Source organism: Peromyscus eremicus, chromosome 2, assembly GCF_949786415.1.
Source record: "Peromyscus eremicus chromosome 2, PerEre_H2_v1, whole genome shotgun sequence".
NCBI lineage: Eukaryota > Metazoa > Chordata > Mammalia > Rodentia > Cricetidae > Peromyscus > Peromyscus eremicus.
Window position 1 is genome coordinate 127,021,502 of NC_081417.1, and position 18,823 is coordinate 127,040,324.

General features: G+C 38.2%; 1 protein-coding gene across 1 annotated transcript in view; it reads left to right on the forward strand.

Moving 5' to 3' along the window:
* Positions 1-17,137, forward strand: part of LOC131904864 (selection and upkeep of intraepithelial T-cells protein 2-like) — a 51,120-nt gene extending 33,983 nt beyond the window's left edge. Inside the window, exons 3-6 of the mRNA XM_059255862.1 lie at positions 4,860-5,141; positions 7,740-7,847; positions 11,733-11,843; positions 16,941-17,137. Coding sequence (XP_059111845.1) covers positions 4,860-5,141; positions 7,740-7,847; positions 11,733-11,843; positions 16,941-17,137 — 698 coding nt within the window. The remainder of the gene's footprint in view (positions 1-4,859; positions 5,142-7,739; positions 7,848-11,732; positions 11,844-16,940) is intronic.
* Positions 17,138-18,823: the final 1,686 nt, after the last annotated feature.

The following is an 18,823-nucleotide window of genomic DNA, read 5'->3' on the forward strand; positions in this document are numbered from 1 at the left end:
GATATTATATGCTCATCATAAATGGCTTGTACATTCCTGTCAGTGAAACATCCCTCACCAAGTAGTTGATCTTGGGAGATCACAAAACCTCTAAGTTTACCTTGTTGTTCTAAATGTTTTGCCTCTTTTCTCAACCAGCTTTTCCACTGTAACTGCTGGCTATATTCTAGAACAGCTGAAATTAACTGATGCCAGTCATCTGGAATGATTCTATGTAAGGTAGACCACGAATTTAACATCTGTTTTACGTATGTGGAGTGTATTCTATATGTAACTACTGCTTCCTTTATATTTTAAAAGTCCCTTGTTGAAATTGGTTGTAATGCATATGAATTATATGGCTTGGGGTGTGTGTCATCTGCTGGCTTCTCATGGATGATAACAGGATAATCCATTGTGTGAGATCCATTTGGAGATGTTACAACCTCTATGGTTTTGACCTTCTGCTTATTAGGATCCTTGTCATGTTTACTGAGAGTTTCTTCTAGGGCTTCCAAATGAGCACCTAGGGTCTGTTCTAGGGAGTGAACCTCCTCTCTTACAAGGGACTCCAGATTTCTCATAGAATCATAGAAGTTTTTATGTTCCTCAGAAACACATGATTCCATGGGCCTTATCTTATCAATTAATGATAATCTTTCTTCCTTACATAGTGTCTAAGTAGCCACAACTTCACCCTGGAGAGTTAATGTTCTATCCATTAAATATTCATATTTATTATCAATAAAATCAATTTTGGGTACAAGCCTGTTTTGTAAATCCTGATTAGCAGATTCCAGAGTAAGAATCTTTTTCTGTAAGCCTTCATTGCTATCTTTGAAAGCAGATTCCAGAAAGAGAATCTTTCTCTGTAAACCTTCATTGCTATTTTTTAAAGCCTGTATCAGTCCCAATAATGACTCATCTTTGTTCTTATTATTAAACCAGTGTTTGAACACTGTGTGAATTACTACGATGAATGCCAAAATGGTACAGGCCAAATATGCCTGAGGAAGGCCGTATATTTCCAGGACAATGTCATTCATCATACAGGCAAAAAGGTTTTTAAATTCTTGTGAGGTAATGTTGTCGGCCATATTACAAGAATTACTCAAAATTTGTTAGTCAATTTTAAAATATAAAATTATCAAGTACTTTTACTTGAAATAAGACACTACTTCGCCTAGTTTACCTTTCCGTGGTTCTGGGGGTGTAGTAGGACTTTTCAACCAGAAGGTGGCATTGGTACAGCTCCAAAGCAGGGCCTGCTGGTGACCTTGGCTGACCACCTCTGCAGGCAGGAATCTAGATGGCGGGGAGCCTGAGCCGGCACTCAGGGAGCAGGGGAATGCCTCACTCACTGCAGTTTTTCCCTGGTCTCTAGGCTAAGCTAGGGAACGGAGACTGGACTAGCTGCTCCCTTTTTCAGGAATGGAACCGTGTAGGTGTTCCCTGGTTATATGGAACTTTGCAGGTGGGTTTAGGTACCCCCCAGCCCAGGAGGAGGCTGAGGGTGGGAGCCACCCAGGCCTTTGGAATTTGCCCCACGTGAGCACCAGATATTGGTGAAATTATTAAATTGGTGAATTTATTTAGTGGGTAACTTACAAATGAAGGGATAGGTAGGTTGTGGGGCCTGGGGAAGGTGTATCGCAGTCCAGCAGTGTTCTCTGGAGCTCTGCTCAGTCAACCTCCACCATCTATGGTCCAGGAACAGAGAGCGCACTGGCCCATCCAGATCTTGGGTCGCTCAGAGCCTCCCTTGGTCCCGCCCTGTAGGCGTGATAGTTGCCAAAGACTTAATGGGGGTTGGAACTTCCAGATCAAAGCTGGAATGGCTACCCACTACAGAAAAGGAATTCCAGACTGTAGTAAGCCCATTGGCTGAATTACTTTGTTAATTGTTCTTAGGTCTGTTACCATTCTCCATTTACTAGATTTCTTTTTAATAACAAATACAGGAGAATTCCAAGGGCTGGTTGATTCTTCAATATGCTGAACATTTAACTGCTCTTGTACCAGCTCTTCTAAAGCCTGTAGTTTCTCTGCTGTTAAAGGTCATTGCAAACACCTCTCCTATCCACATATTATCATGGTCATGAGACTCAATAATAATTGTGTCCCTGATCCAATCCTCCAACGGTGCTGATCTTGCCTTTAACAGCCTGATTAGTCTTTTGCATGCTGTATTCGCATTCTCAAAAGCCAAAAATTCAATTATTATCTGTCTAGCTTCTGAATTTGGTATGATTTCATTTAGTGCTGAAGACAGCCTTTGTAAGAAATCCATCAAGGATTATCTGGGGCCCTGTATAACTTTTGTAAATTATTTAATTTTTTTCCTGATTCTGCAGTTCTGTCCCATGAATTCATGGCTGCTGTGCAGCATAGAATTAAGGTTTATCACATAAACATTGTCTTTGTATATCAGCATATCTCCAAGAAGTTGATCCAGGGAAATTTCCACACCTCTAGTCCTACATTATTGCTCTATTGTTTTAGTCTCCTCTTCGAACCATGTTCCCCATTGTAATTGTGCCCCAGCCTCCAGGACAGCTGTAACTAATTCTTTCTAGTCTTGAGGGACAATTCTATTACAATTTGACCACAAGTTTAACATCTGCTTTACAAGTGGAGAATGCATACCATATGAGACTATAGCTTCTTTAAATCTCCTTAAATCTAACATTTTCAATGGAGTCCAATTAGCTTGTACATGCCCTTGAACAGGTTCTTGTAAGGTTACTGGTTAGATTAAGTTTGGTTGTTTGAAAACAGGCTGTCTCTCTGTAACCATATAATTCAGTCTTGAAATAATTTCACCTTTAAATTTTTCTGTCTGGGTCTGAATTTCTCTATATTTCATTTGAACAAGTTTTCTAAAGCTTTTATCTTGGCACTTAAATTGACCAATGTTTTTAATGCTAAAATAAAAGTGATTAAACAAATAATAATCATAATTGATGTTATGTACATCTCATCAACATTAATTATACTCTCATTTAATTGTTCCATTTTCAGACTGCCTAATGTGTTATCCAACAGAGACCAAATTCCTTCCTTTGTAAAAATGTTTCCCACTTTTTAATGTGGAAAAAAATACTCTTTTAACTAATTTCTCCCTTTAAGATATCTTAATTGACTTACCAAATCTGTTGACTGCGTAGAACAGTTGAAGTCTGAAAGAATTTCAAAGCAGCTATCTACTGTGGTAGCAATCCAAAATGGAAATGGAGAGAGAGAGAGAGAGAGAGAGAGAGAGAGAGAGAGAGAGAGAGAACCACCCACCAGGAGAGAGAACGCCAAAGAAATTCTGGCCAACTGCTCCACAGCCTGAGTCATGCAACTGGGAGCCAGGGCCTCTGTAAGGCCACAAGCAGTCCCACCACATGTAGCTCTGGCCATGTGCAGGGTTCAGTTCCAGCAGAGCTGGGGCCTGCAAAGCCACAGACAAGTGGCTTTTTTGTGAATTCCTGCCCCACAATTGTACAGCAAGTGTAAACAAATTTCTAAATGGTCTTATTAAATAAAAAACGTAGAGCCAGCAGGGCAGCAGTGGTGCACGCCTTTAATCTCAGCACTCAGGATCTCAGCACTCACTCTGTGAGTTCAAGGCCAGCCTGATCTACAGAGTGAGATCCAGGACAGGCACCAAAACTACATAGAGAAACCGTGTCTTGAAAAACCAAAAAAAAACAAAAACAAAACAAAACAAAAAACAAAAACACACACACAAAACAAACAAAAACACAGAGCCAAATATAGGGGTGTAAACCTTAGAGAGATCAGGGAAATACGGAAAGCCACCAGCCAAACTTACCTCACCAGCTCTGCAGCTTCTAAATGCTAGCTACTTTCTGTTTTACCTATGCCTTTATTGCCTTGTTGTTCTGTCCTTGAATTGGCTATCTTAGCCCAGCTATCTCACTTCCTTGTCGCTGCCTGTCTGTACAGACCTCCAGGTCTCTATAGTTGGTACTAGGGTTAAAAGCTTATGTCACCATGCTTGGCTCTGTTCCCTAGTATGGCCTTGAACACACAGAGACCCTGCCTGCTAAGTGACAGGATTAAGGGCATGTGCTACCACTGCCTGATTTCTATGTTTACTTAAAATGGCTGGCTTTTTTCTCCCTGATCTCCAGGCAAGCTTTATTTTTTAACATACAAATAAAATATCACCACATTACAGCACAAATAAAGTATCACCACATTTTACTAAACAGAACAACCTTGGTATAGTGCTTTAATTCTCCACTCATTCTCTTTTTACCTATACATTTGGCAAGTTTTATATCTCCGAAAATATGCTGAAAAATTTCCGACATATTCATTTCCTCTAAATTAAAATGTACTTTTCATACTTTAATGTATTACCTCTTTTATATGAAACATACTTTATAAAAAACTACATGGTATAGAAATACACAAAGTTTCAATTAAGATCCACAATTGTGTTTATAATGAAATTCATTTTTATAATCTACTTACAGTGATGCTAAAGTAACTAGTGACTATGATAAAAATAAAATTAAAAAAATAAATTATAAATTCTATGAAGGCCTAAATCTTGATTTCTGTTCTTCATAACCTAAAGATCTAGGTTAATTTCTTATACTTAGTAAATAAACAAAAATATTTTAAATAAATGACTAAACAAATGAAACAGGCCTTTTCTCAGCTGACTTAGTTTGGACAGATTGCTGACTGTGAATTATAGCCTTTCCATATGGCTCTTGCATTTGCAAGAGGCAACCAGAAATTTTTATTATTAATGTATCTTTAGAAACTGGGATTAAGGCCAAAAAGAGCTTCTACTTTTCCATCATTTCCTCTTCCATTTATACCTGACAATATTGTTTTCCTCTTTTGTTGTCAACCAGTCACGAGCTCAGACATACAGATTCATATGCATTCCCCTAATATCAAAGGTGTGATGTTAGAGTGTCATTCAGGAGGTTGGTTTCCACAGCCTCATATGGAATGGAGAGACAGCAAAGGAGAAGTCATTCCAGCAACAACAAAATCCAACTCACAAGATGGAAAAAAATTGTTCAACATGACAATGGCCCTTTTTATTAAAGCCAATTCCCACAGGAATGTCACTTGCTACCTTCAAAACCTTTTAACTCACCAAGAAGAAAGCATAAGCATCATCCTACCAGGTAAATACATTTGTTTTTCAGTAGCAGCCATTCTCTCATACTTACTGTTGCCTCTTCCTTGACATGGTTCTCAAAGCTTTACTTTCTCTTTGCATTACTTATCACTTCAATTGCTGACTCTAATTTTCTTTGGTGTTTCCATTTTCTCACTTTATAGTCTTGAGTATTATAGATTGCTTCTCTGTCACTGTAATAAAATATAATGATCATAAACAAGTTGGGGTGGGAGAAGAATCTATTTGGATTACACTTCTACATCTTAGTGTTTCATCAAGAGAAACCAGAGCAATAGCTGAAAGTAGAAACCTGGAAGCAGGAACTGAAGTAGAGACCACAGAAGAACACTGTTCACTGGCCTGTTCTCCATGGCTTTCTCTGTTTGCTTTCTCATACAACACAGTAACAGCTGACCAAGAAAGACACCACCCACCCCCAGGGGCAGGGGCCTGGGACCTACCACATCAATCATCAATCAAGAAAATGGCCCCCTAACAGGGCCACAGGTCAATCTGGTGAAGGCAATTACTCAATTGGTGTTTAATCTTCAGATATGACTCTAGTTTTTCTCAAGTCAACAAAAACTAACTGGTATATTGACATTGAAGTTTCCAAGGCATAGCTTTTGAGGACTTTCTCTTTTCTGACATCCTTTTATCTCATGACTTTAAGTACCACTAGAATTCTGGCTATTCTTCAAGTTATGCCCTATCTCCTTCTGCCATCATCTGAAAACTCCTAAGTCAATCCAAAAGTTTAATAAACATCATAAAATAAGCATATCAAGAACTAAACTCCTGGTTACTCCAAGCTTGCTTAATTTGTTACTTTGTAATAGTATTTCATGTTATCAGTCTCTAAGAACTGTTGCTAGAGAGTTTTCTCTCCAGGTCCTGCCAAGCTCCAGAAGTCCGACAGTCCATTTACATCATCCTTGTCATGAAGGAGGCTGGCAGTGTCTCCCTCTCTGCCTTCCTGTTCTCTCAATTCTCTTCTCTGTTAGTCCCGCCTATACTTCCTGCCTGGCTACTGGTCAATCGGTGTTTTATTATTAACCAATCAGAGCAACACATTTGACATATAGAACATCCCACAGCAAAGAACCAAAACACTAAAGTAACTGTAGACTTTCATTATATATGTCATCCACAAATACATAGAAATAATGCTAGTTCTACCTTTAAAATACACCAAAGTCTCATTGTTACTGGAGTCCTGAGACAGATGTCTGACTTAGGATCCCAGACTGTGGTGGTTCCAATGATTCAGATTTAGTGACATCCTAAAAAGAAAAATGGGTGTAAAACCTGATGATAAAACAAGAAAAGACAATTTATTTTCACTCTGGTCACACTAATAGAAGTCAAAGTATGTACTCACAGGGAGAGTATTAGCCTTGAGATTATATAGACATAAATGAACAAAAGTTAGAGTTGAGAGGTTTTGCACAGCCCACTGAATGTTCTTCACACCAACAAGGTTCCTTTCTATGAGAGGTTGTAGGGGGTCACTCTCCATTTGGTGTAGACCTGCAATCATGGGATTTAAGATGAAATTAGGAATGCAACAAGTCAGAAAAGAATGAAATAGAGAGACAAAATAGTCAGGTTAATAATTGGATCCCCAATCCTCATTATCCCACTATCTTTTAATTGCCATCTAAGTCTGAAATATGGATTATTCTTTGGAAATAAAGCTTTAAAAAGTTCCTGTTTCTTATCTAGTTCATTATGGTATACCCTGAACATAGAGATTGGTTGGCTTACTTAAAGTACCATCTATATTTAGTTATAGTTAAAGATCATCCATTTTTTCAGTTATCTGTGCCCCTGTTACCTACATGGCCTCACCTCTGAGTGTTCTCCTCCACCTCATCTACTCACACATACTGGAAGATGAGCTCTGCATACAAATTTTTCCTCCAGTTGTTTCCTCTTCCAGCATATTGTAAATTCAACTAACTTTGCTTATCTCCTTCAATTCCATATTCAAATACTAATAAGTATTACTTTGGTGGCCAACCTGAAGCATACAACCTGCTTACCTCCATGTACTTGGGAGTGCCTGTTTCCTTACCTTTTTACTTTGCTTCATTTCTTATTGGTTTCCTTTTACCTATCATGCAACTGCATTATTATGCAATTTTCCTACATCTATATGCTTTCCTAAAAATAAATAAATAAATCTTTGGTGATTGCATACACTCACCCAAATGCTTCAAATTTTGGATGTCACATTGTAATTAAGCAAATAAAACTTTATACTTCAAAGAAATTAAATAAAAATGAAAGAATATGTTGTAAGCATGCATGAGTATTGGAATCTATATATGAAATTAAACAGATACTTTCTAGAAGAGACATTTAAAAAGTCATGCCTCTACATCTGCTTCATTCTAAATCATACCTGGTTTATTTTTACTCTGGTCCTGTCCTGCTCCTTATTCAACCCATAATAACCACATTTCCACACTTGCCTAGACTTAAGATTCCACTATGGCAGGCTCTTAAGTTGTAACAAGCTTCAGAGGAATCACCATTCTGAAGTAGGTATACCCAAGCCAGGTTTTCTTGGTGTTAAGATATGTGACTCATTTTTCAGGTGAACTGTTTTCATGGAAAAGTGTTTGGATATGGATTCAGAGTATGATAACATTTGTGCTGATAGCCTTCCTCATGACTTCCTGTGTTCAATGTTATCTCATACATGGTAAGTATATTTAAGTGGTAGGGAGCACTAGTGGGAGATGGGCAAGTAGTTAAAGCTATCTCATCATTGCTTGTCAAGCCAAGGAGCTTTAAACATGTAGCTAGTGTGTGTAATCACCCATGCTGGGAGTGACCCATTCAATAATATAAATATCTGTAGCTGGAGTTTTCTCCAGTTCCACCTGGCCCTGCAGCCACTCAGACCCAAATAAACACACAGACACTTATAATTAATTAAAACTGTATGGCCTAATAGCTCAGGCTTCTTGCTAGCTAGATCTTATATCTTAAAATTACCTATGTCTTGTGTCTCATATATCTTTACATCTGTTTTCTCTGTGTCTGGCTGGTGACTCCTGACTCAGCCTTCCTGTTCCCAGAATTCTCCTCTCTGCTTATCCTGCCTATATTATACTTCCTGCATGGCTACTGGCCAATTAGCATTTTATTTATCAACCAAATCAGAGCAACACATTCACAGAATATAGAGTGATATCCACAGCAGATATCTATCTTTGAATCATCCAGGCTAAGTAAGTAATCCCAAATTAACTCATTGGTTTACTAATCACTTACATGGAATCTTTGGTCTGTCATGGGTGCCGTGTTGAAGTGAATAAACTTTTGTTTCTGTCTACTCAGGAAAAGTTGGGGAGGAATGGTTGCCCAGCATGTACAATGGGCAATTTGAGACTGATCAATCTGGGGACAAGGCATCTATGCAGGCCAGTCTCAATATCAATAACTTTTCCCATGTGATATGGGATGATTAGCCTCTTTTCTGTAGTGACATCTGCATGCTCACAGTGATCAGTTATAAAGCATGCAACCAATGCTGAGCTATCTGAGTGTAGAGCATCTTTTGGGAAGGATGTTCTTAACATGGACACCTTCCTTTACATGGCATCAAGTAGAATGCTTCATTGATAAATAGGGTCTTCTTTATGTGAGTATGGAGATGAACCTCAAATGCCTAGTGAACTATATATTACAATCTCTGAAAGTAACTCATATCACAGAAGATGACAAGAAAGCTCTGTAAACAGTCACATGCCTTTGCTGTAATTAATAAGACATGACACTGAGGCTTACAACTTTTTGTGCTGATAGCCTTCCTCATAACTTCCTATGTTCAACAATATCTCATACATGGTAAGTATGTTTGAGTGGTGGGGAGCACTAGTGGGAATTTTGATGAAAAGTTTCCCTACAAAGAATTTTCTCACATGAGCAAGGGATGATTATATAAAAAAGACATCACTATGCTGCTATCCTCCACACTAGTTTCAGATCTGACAGGGAAAGAGAAACAAAGGGAGGATGAGAAGATGTCAACATGTAATTTCTCACAACTAAAAGGAGTGAATGAGTTAGATCTTTGCTAAAGAGCTCTATTTTGGAATAAAAACTTAGGACCCACTGTAGAAAAATCAAATGATAAGGAGGAAGAACATGAGTTAACAGTGATAGAATCTCCCCATCAAATTTGATTTTTAATATCACGAATGGAAAGGCAATGAAATTATGATATTTAGAGAATATTCTGAATCTGAACTGCTTAAAATTTGGAAGATCTGAAACAATAAATGAGTTTCTCAGAACCTAGATTGTGAGACTGGGGGATATGGGAGCAGAATGGATGAATATGGACATCCCAGAATAAGAGAAATGATAAGGTGACTATCCATCCTGCATAACCTGAGGCAATACAAAGACATCAGTCTTGATGGACTGACTCACAGGAGACATTGGGAACACTTAACTATCTCCAGCCAGGATTCCCAAAATTACCAGGGACTAGAAGTCAATGGAGGACGGATAGGCATTACCAAGGTAACTTAGTATACAAGAGCTGGGTGTCAGTGCCCAGCTTCCCAGAACAGTTAAAATCTGATTACAGTATACTCAAGGAAAAAGTTAATGCTTCTGGTATGGAACTTCAGTAGCTTTGCTGAGCCCATAGTGAGATGTGATCTTTATGAAGTAAAAGAGGTTTTGAAAGATCTGAACAACCTACATTGGTATTTAGATTGGGTTCTTAAAGGACTAATGCAATCAAGATGTGATGAACAGAGGACAAAGTAGACAAAGATGTCTCCTGGATTCACTCAAAGACAAATGTGAGAAGTGGAATGGTAGGGCAACTTTTCATCAAAATAGCCATACCCAGTGTTACCAGTACAGAGTGTATACCCCAAAGACTCCAAGTCACCATACAAGTAAGATATTCAACTCAATTTATTGTAGCACTATTCATAATAGCCAAGTATGAGATCAGTTTTGATGTGTATGAATAGAGGAGTAGATAAAAATAGATGAGAATACGGTGTGCATGCATGGTGGAGATTTGTTCAGCTATAAAAATAGAGTTATCAATGGTAGGGCATAAAGTTATTGTACCAGGAAACTGATATAACTCAGAAATATGAATATCACAATTTTCCTCATTTGTAGATTATAGAGTTTACATAGATTCAAGAAATTTTTAAAGTATGTGTGTTGTGAATGTGAAAGAAAGATTGTTTGGGGGAAGGAATCCTAAATTGAGAGGAAGAAAAAGATTTTTTGGGAGGTAAACAATATGGCCAATGGCTTTGTTACATATCAATGAAAATGTCCTAAAGAAATTCATTTCTATATATGATGAATATATGCCAATAAAAATTAAAATTCTGAAACTCATGTGTATTTTTTGCCATAGTTTTATCTCTTAAGAGCACATTCATGACCTCTAGATCTCCTCCAAGGGATGCAATATGTTCATCACTTAAGGGTTTGGGAATGAATATTTCTGCATTTTTCTGATGTTCCTAACTTTCCTCTTTTACATTTCTAGCTACTCTTCTGAACACTGCCATCTGAATGAAACAGTTACCATTTCCAACTTCTCTTTGTGGGGCATAGGGAGGGCCAACTCATTTAAAAGCCACAAATTCACATCTCTCTCTGTGTTACATAACACTCTGTAGAGATCAATTTTCTCAGAAGTTTTCTTCATATTGACATTATCCAAGATTGTTATATCTTTATTTGCAAATAAGAGAGACAGAGAGACAGAGAGATGGTGAGACAGAGAGATGGAGAGACAGAGAGACAGAGATATTGAGAAAGAAGGGAACCTTTTGAAACCATAAAGCCTTCCCCCAGTGAACACCTTCTCCAACAAGACCACATCTCTTAATCCTTCCTGAAAATCCCAACAACTGAAGACATAATATATGAGCCAATGGTGGCCATTCTCATTCAAACCACTATAGTGACTATAACTCTATAACAGAAAAATGGCAACTACCCATGGTAGTAAGTTCTCATATTATGGAAATTAAGGTCTCTTAGGCAGTTAAAAGGTCTTCATACCTATTCCCCTTTCAGCCTCTTTCAAATACAGAAAAAAAATGATAATAAGGAATACATACCTCTATCAATTTCTCTTAATAATTCCTACTCATGACAAATCAGATGAAGTAAAGGTTAGCTACTTTCCTCTGGGCCTGATTAGTCTCAATCACATACTTGCTTCAACTTAATAACAGCTGTGCTTTTTACTCCTGTCCTCTTATATTCTAATCCTAAATCTTTACCTCTCCTATGAATACAAGGAGAAAGCATTAAAAAACAGCCCTTTCACTTGTACCTTGATACTTCCCTCTCTACTGATTTCCAAACTAACCTGGAAATAATCCCTTTAGAAAGAGAAGAGGAAAATGTTGTAATTATATTATAATCTCAAAAATTAAAAGAAATAATTTTAAAATACAACTTCAGATTAACACACTACACACATACACACACAATAACTCTTGCTTTGTTCGTGTACTTTATCCAATGTAAAGTGTCTCCATACAAATATCAAGTGAGTGATTATAACATTACTTTTTTTCTTTAGGTAGCTGCTCTGTAATAAATAGTCCTTGGAAAAAGAAGAGTGCAATTGTATTTGTGATTTCAATGGTTGCAATTATAGGAATCATTCTCATTTTGCATCTAATACCAAGAGGTATGTGAAAGCCAGAGGCTGGGGCCATCCTGTAGAAGTCTTCTCCCACTTTCCCAACTGCCCAGTAATACAACAACAAAAGTGTGATTGTTGTCTGAACTGTAGTACAGGGTCAATAGTCCATGAGAACACATGCCACAATGTCTAGATTACTGAGCCCTGAATTTTTTAAGCTTAGTAGTAGAAGCAGCTGATTATTTTGCTCCAAGAGAAACAATTCTTTCCAAATTCATAGTGGTTTAATTTTTGCACAAATTCAACTATCATCATTACCTAATAAATTATTCTGATTGCTTCATATTTTTAGCAAAAAGGAGATAATAATTAAGTATCTTAAACTTTTTATCTTTTTACTATTTGTTTATGTTTCTGGATGATTTACCTTCATGTCTAGTGCCTGTGGAAGTCAGAAGATGATGTTAGATTCTCGAAATGGTTAGTAGCCACCATGTGGGTGTTGGGATTTGAACCCAGGTGTAGCTAGAGTTTTTCTGGTCCTGCCTGGCCTATGGTCAGGACAAATCTCTCTCACCCGCCAGTCCTGCAGCTGCTCAGACCCAACCAATTAAACACACAGAGACTTATATTTCTTATACACTGTATGGCCATTGCAGGCTTCTTGCTAACTGTTCTTATATCTTAAATTAACCCATTTCTATTAATCTATAAGTTGCTATGTGCCTCATGGCTTACCAGTATCTTTTTTTTTTTTTTTTTTTTTTTTGGTTTTTCGAGACAGGGTTTCTCTGTGTAGCTTTGCGCCTTTCCTGGAACTCACTTGGTAGCTCAGGCTGGCCTCGAACTCACAGAGATCCGCCTGGCTCTACCTCCCGAGTGCTGGGATTAAAGGCATGCGCCACCACCGCCCGGCTTATAATTTTTTTTTTTATTTTATGTGCATTAGTGTTTTGCCTACATGTAGATCTGTGTGAAGGTGCCAGATCCCGTAGACTTGGAGCTACAGACAGTTGTGAGCTGCCATGTGGGTGCTGGGAATTGAACCCAGGTCCTTTGGATGAGCAACCAATGCTCTTATCCTCGGAGCCATCTCTCCAGCACCCCGGCTTACCAGTATCTTAACATCTGTTTCTCATCGTGGTGGCTGGAAGCATCTCCTCTCCTCCGCCTTCCACTTCTCACCCTTCTCCTCTCTCCTTGTCCCACCTATACTTCCTGCCTGGCTACTGGCCAATCAGTGTTTTATTTATTAACCAATTAGAGCAACACATTTAACATACAGACCATCCCACAGCACCCAGGTCGTCTGAACAAGCAATCAGTGCCCTTAACTACTGAGCTATTTCATTAGCTACAGTATCTTAAACTTTTAGAGTCCAGTTCAAAACTGTTAAAAATTCCAACATTGAAATAACAGGAGGTTCTGAGGCTCCAACTCTAGTTGAGTAGCTATTAGCAGTTAATGGACACTGGGTGAGGAAGAATCAGTTTTCTTTTCAAGTGTGGCCATTGGTATGTTGCCTATGTCTCAGTGTATGACTCCACCCCTTGCATATGGGCAACAGCCATTAAACTCATTGATTTGCCAAAATATAAAAAGAAGACATGAAGTTGAGAGGACGATGTGTTGAAAATATCAGAGGATGTTGGAGTGAGTGGGTGAAGGTGAGTAGTTATGATTATGCTCCATTGTATTAAATATGAGCCTTTATAAACCCATAGAGGAAAAGAAGGCTTGGAACTGGGTGGGTGTGGAGGCAAGGAGGAGCTGAGAATAGTTGGGGAAGGGAAAAATGTAATCAGAATTTATTGTAAGAAAAAAGAATATTTTCAATTAAACAATGAACTTTTCAAAGAATAAATTCAAAATAAATAGATTAACAAAAGTAAAATTTATGCAAATAATATTTGTCAAAATAAAATGCTATAATTGAGCAATGTTTTGGATATTATAAATTTGAAAACACATGTCCATTATGAAAAGATATTTTTAAATTCAAGTATTTTCTTTAGAGATTGATGCAAAGCAAAAGACATCCTTAGGAAAATTACCTACTTTTGCAACAAATTTTGTTTGATTCTATAGTGTTCATAGACAACTAAAGTCATTCTTTCTTTTCATCGTTGGGTGTAAAATAAAAATGGAAATTAAAAAATAAAGGGAACATATTTGAAATGGGTTGTCTACTGTTTTTATCTTGAAGATCCTTATGCAAATTTTATACACAAGGCAAAAACAATGAGGTGAAGTGATCCTTTATACTGCAGTGGTTATCAACCAACAGAAAACACATATTTCCAATGTTCTTAGAAACTTATACACTGTTTAGTGGCAAAATTATAGTTATGAAGCAGCAACAAAAATAAATTTCTGGATGGGGGTTCCTAAGACCATCGGAAATATATGTTTTCCAATGGTTATGACCCACAGATTGAGAACTGCTGCAGTATAGTAAGCCAGAATTATAGACCCAAATAGTAATGAAGAATCACAAGGCTGGATTGACCTCTTTAGGGGAGGCTTTCATTAATTTTTCTCCTATGAAATGAACACGCCAATAGCCTTAAAGCAAATGAGAGTATATTGCAAATTGGGCAATATGTTATCTGCATAAATGAGCTTTAGGGCCTTATACTCAGTAGAACAATCCAGTCATAAAAAGACACTGTGTTATCCCACTATTATGAGGCTCTTAAAGTAGTCCATTTTTACACATAGAAAGTAGAACAGAGGTTTACAGGAGGTAGAGGTAGGAGAAAGCATGAAATTATTTTTGATGGATACAGAATCTCAATTTCAACAAAAGCGTTTAGTGGAATGAATGGCAGTAAGAGTTGTAAAATATAAATATTTAATTTTACAAAACTATAAAATAGAAAGTAGCTAATGTGGTAAATTTAATATAAGGTAACTTTGCCATAACAAAAATAAAAGATAATAAAATTAATGTCTCTGCTTTACAAGAGGCCCTGTTATACACATGAAAACTCAAGTCACAGGCTGGAAAAGTAAGATTTATAAGTATGTTGACAAATGAACCAAATCTAGAATATTTCATTTCTTCTTTCATAAGACAGCAGGGACAAAGCTTCACTCCCTTCTCATGCTATTTTGACTTCTGTTTGTACAATTGTAGACCACGATGATTTAGACCAGGCCCAAAGAATAAAAAAGTGTGGATTATGCATCTGTTCATTATTGGTCTTAATGCTTCTGTGGATACTGGCATGCAGATACCTCTTTTAGAGCATGTTTTCCATTATTCTGGGTATATGTCCAAAAATAAAATTTCTGGATCACATGGTAATTCTATCTTTTCTTGAGGAGGTAACAAAAAATTACCTCACCATTTGATATTCCAACTAACAGTGAACAAGAATGCCCATTTATTGACACACTTGCTAATACTTGTCATTTTATTGTCTTTTTACCCTCCCAATCCCACCAAACCATAAGCTTTCTTGGGAGCTTTACTCCAGAGGATTCCATTCATTCAACTTTGTGATGGCTCCAATGCTGACTAAAGGTAGATAGTGCCCAGTAGGTACTGTTGAGATTCTGAGAATGAAAATATAAAATATGACACCTCAACACATTGTTCATTTATAACTGAAGCAGAATCCAAATGGCATTAGTGGGAGTCCTTTCCACCTTCCCTCTACACTCTTTCTTCCTCATATTTCTTTCCAATGCAGCCTCCAAATTAGAATTCCTTTTTCCATATTGGATCAGGAACCTAGTTCCTTTCTTCCCTAACCTGGAAACCCTGATCTACTTTCCCCACCTTTGTTTAAGAGCTAGACAGGTAGAGATTACCTTGCTTGCCTTTGGCAGAACTTCATCTGGGACAAGATCTGTCCAACATCAGGGAGGAAAAAAGAAAGAGAAGTCCTAAACATCCCAAACTACCACACCCTGTTGGATCTGTCCTTCTGTCCAGTTATATTTCCACAGAGCTGCTGATGTTTCATCAAACAGAAGATTGAATGGGTATTCATCTGAATTATGAATCTTCATTTTAAAGGATGCTCTATCATATGGAACATTGATTAAATATGTCTGTTATTCTTTTCTCCTATGAATCTGTCTCTTTCAGTTTAATTCAGAGCTAGCCACAAATTGAGGAGGGACCAGGAAGCAATTCTTACTTGAAATTTTCAGATGAATGCATCAGACAAGTCTCTGTGCCCTGCACTGGAGGGTGCATATGTAGGTGGGTGGGGAGGTACTAACCTTTCCTCTTCACAAGGATCTAGACTGCCAATGAGTGGGTCTTGAGCAGATACCCTGGTGAGAGAAGAAATGGTACAGATGGTTTGGGGGAGATTGGCTACCTCTTATTCCTCCAAGGTACTCTTGAGCAGGGAGAAATGAGTAATATGTAGATAGAAGGATAAAGGAGAGAGACAGTTAGAAAACACTGGATAGCCTCAGGAGGGCCTGGGTCCAAACCCACTAGCCCCTTCTGTCTCTACTAAAGGGCTTTTAAAGGGAATGCCAAGGGGTTGAGCAAAAGACCTCCCCCCAGCATAGCCAAGTACAGACCATTCCAGATACCTGGTGACCACACACATGGTCAAGCCATCCCCTAATGCAGCCCTGCTGTATAAAGCATGCTCAGATCTCTCCAGGAAACCTTTGTGGGCTACCACAATGGGTATTAGGGTATATATGTAGCAGCTGAAATGAACACAGAGAAAAAGAAGAAGGTGGAGAGAGGATGCTTCCCAGGGAATGTGATGTTTGAGAATTATAAGACCTCTTCCATTTCAGAGATCCTGATCATCTAAGAATGTTCTGTTTCACTATATCCTGTATGGTCCAGAATTCTTGAGGAGCCTCAGTACTAAATAAAACAGATAAAAACATAATCTATCCGTGTGATCTTCAGACAGACTAGTAAGAGCAAGAGCCATGCTGGTTGAACAGAGTGGGTATCTGCCTCCTCATAACCTTTTCAAGGTTTGACATAAACATGCTCATTTCCAAAATCAAGTAGGCCAAATTTCTTCTGAATTGTTCTTATACATGTAGGAGGCATGGTGCAACAGGAACCTGAAAAGCAAACCGACCTTTAATGTGTAATCTAGCCTTTCTCTATTGTCTGCTACTGTCCTGACTCTTTCCTCTTTTACCAGTCCCTGTTTCAGATCCACACTTGGAATTGGACACTTTGTGGTTGGAAGATTTTAGTGTGATCCTCTTTGTGCTGATAGTGTTCAAGATCAACTTCATTTCATTCATTTACTTCAGATTGGATGGTAAATATGGTGGGAATGGTGACAACTCAGATGATCTGGTTCATGTGACTGGTGCTCAGATGTCTAGAAGGTGACCTTTCTGGTCCTTCTGCCTTAGTAACTATAAGAAAAACCAAATGAAGAACTGTGTGTTGTATAAAGGCAGGTAGATAGTAGCCTCCTTTTTAGGATTACAGGGGCTTTTACTGGTAGCAGTGTTGGTACCTCACATATTAATGACTGTCCCAGCTTTTACCACACAATCATAAATACCCTCCCAGTTAATGTTGCAAAGGCATTTGTTTCATCAAACATGTAGTTGGAAGGATTCCTGTGTCCTACCTGGCCTGCAGTCGGGATAATTCTCTCATCCACAGTCCCATAGCCTTTTATAAAATAATCACACAGAGGCTTAATATTATTTATAACTGCTTGGTCATTTGCTCAGGCTTATTATTGACTAGCTCTTATACTTAAATTAACCCATAATACTTATTTATGTTTAGCCACATGACTTGGTACCTTTTCTCAGTTCTGCCTTGTTATCTTGCTTCCTCTATGTCTGGCTGGTGACTCCTGACTCAGCCCTTCCTCTTCCCAGAATTTTCCTTGTCGGCTGGCCCAGCCTATACTTCCTGCCTGGCTACTGGCCAATCAGAGTTTTATTAAACCAAAATGTACAAAAGCATTATCCCACAGCTTTTCCCCTTTTCTGTTTAATCAAAAAGGAAGGCCTTAACTTCAACATAGTAAAATTACACACAACAAAACAGTTATCAAGCAAGAATCACAATTACAATATCTATTCTATTATTTGGCAAAATAAAAGAAAATATTTTATCATCTATCCCATATTTGTGAGTCTAAAGTTTCATATCTAATTTATCTTTTATCATAACCAAGAAATATTATAACTATCTAGTCTTCAACTACATCAAAGACCTCATAAGGATATAATATTATCTAAGTAAACAGGAAGTGCATTGTAAGCAACTTCCAAAAATCTAGAATGACAGAGACAGCTGCCTGCATGGACAGTCACCCAAAGTTCCTCTGCAATGTTGGGGCATCCATTCTTCAGCCTACAGGCCTAGAGTCTCTCAGTTGCTTTTTACTATGTCCTGTAGAATGTCTGGTAGTCTCCTCTGCAAAGTAGGAACCTAAAGGACCATTTTACCTTGTTTTGGCAAATTCAGTGGTCATTTTCCTGTAGCTAGAGTTTTCTTGCCTGGCCCACAGTCAGGACAAATCTCTGACACTGACACCTGCCAGTCCCGCAGCCGCTCAGACCCAACCAAGTAAACACAGAGAAATATTGCTTACAAACTGTATGGCTGTGCCAGGCTTCTTGCTAACTGTTCTTATATCTTAAACTAATCCATTTCTATAAATCTATACCTTGCCACGTGGCTCGTGGCTTACCGGCATCTTCACACACTGCTTGTCATGGTGGCGGCTGGCAGCGTCTCTCTGACTCAGCCTTCCACTTCCCAGAATTTTGTTCTCTGCTTGTCCCGCCTATCCTTCCTACCTGGCTACTGGCCAATCAGTGTTTTATTTACTAACCAATCAGAGCAACATATTTGACATACAGAACATCCCACAGCATTTTCCTATGGGTCTTGCATGTCCAGTTTATACAACATATTATCAAGTAGTCGATGCAAGGGCACTTTTTTGCCCAGTGGCTAACTTTTTCCACAAAGAAAGTGAACTCCATAATGAGTTTCTTCAATGCCCATTATCTTTTCTGAAGTAGATTGGTGCTGCCAGGAGCAGAC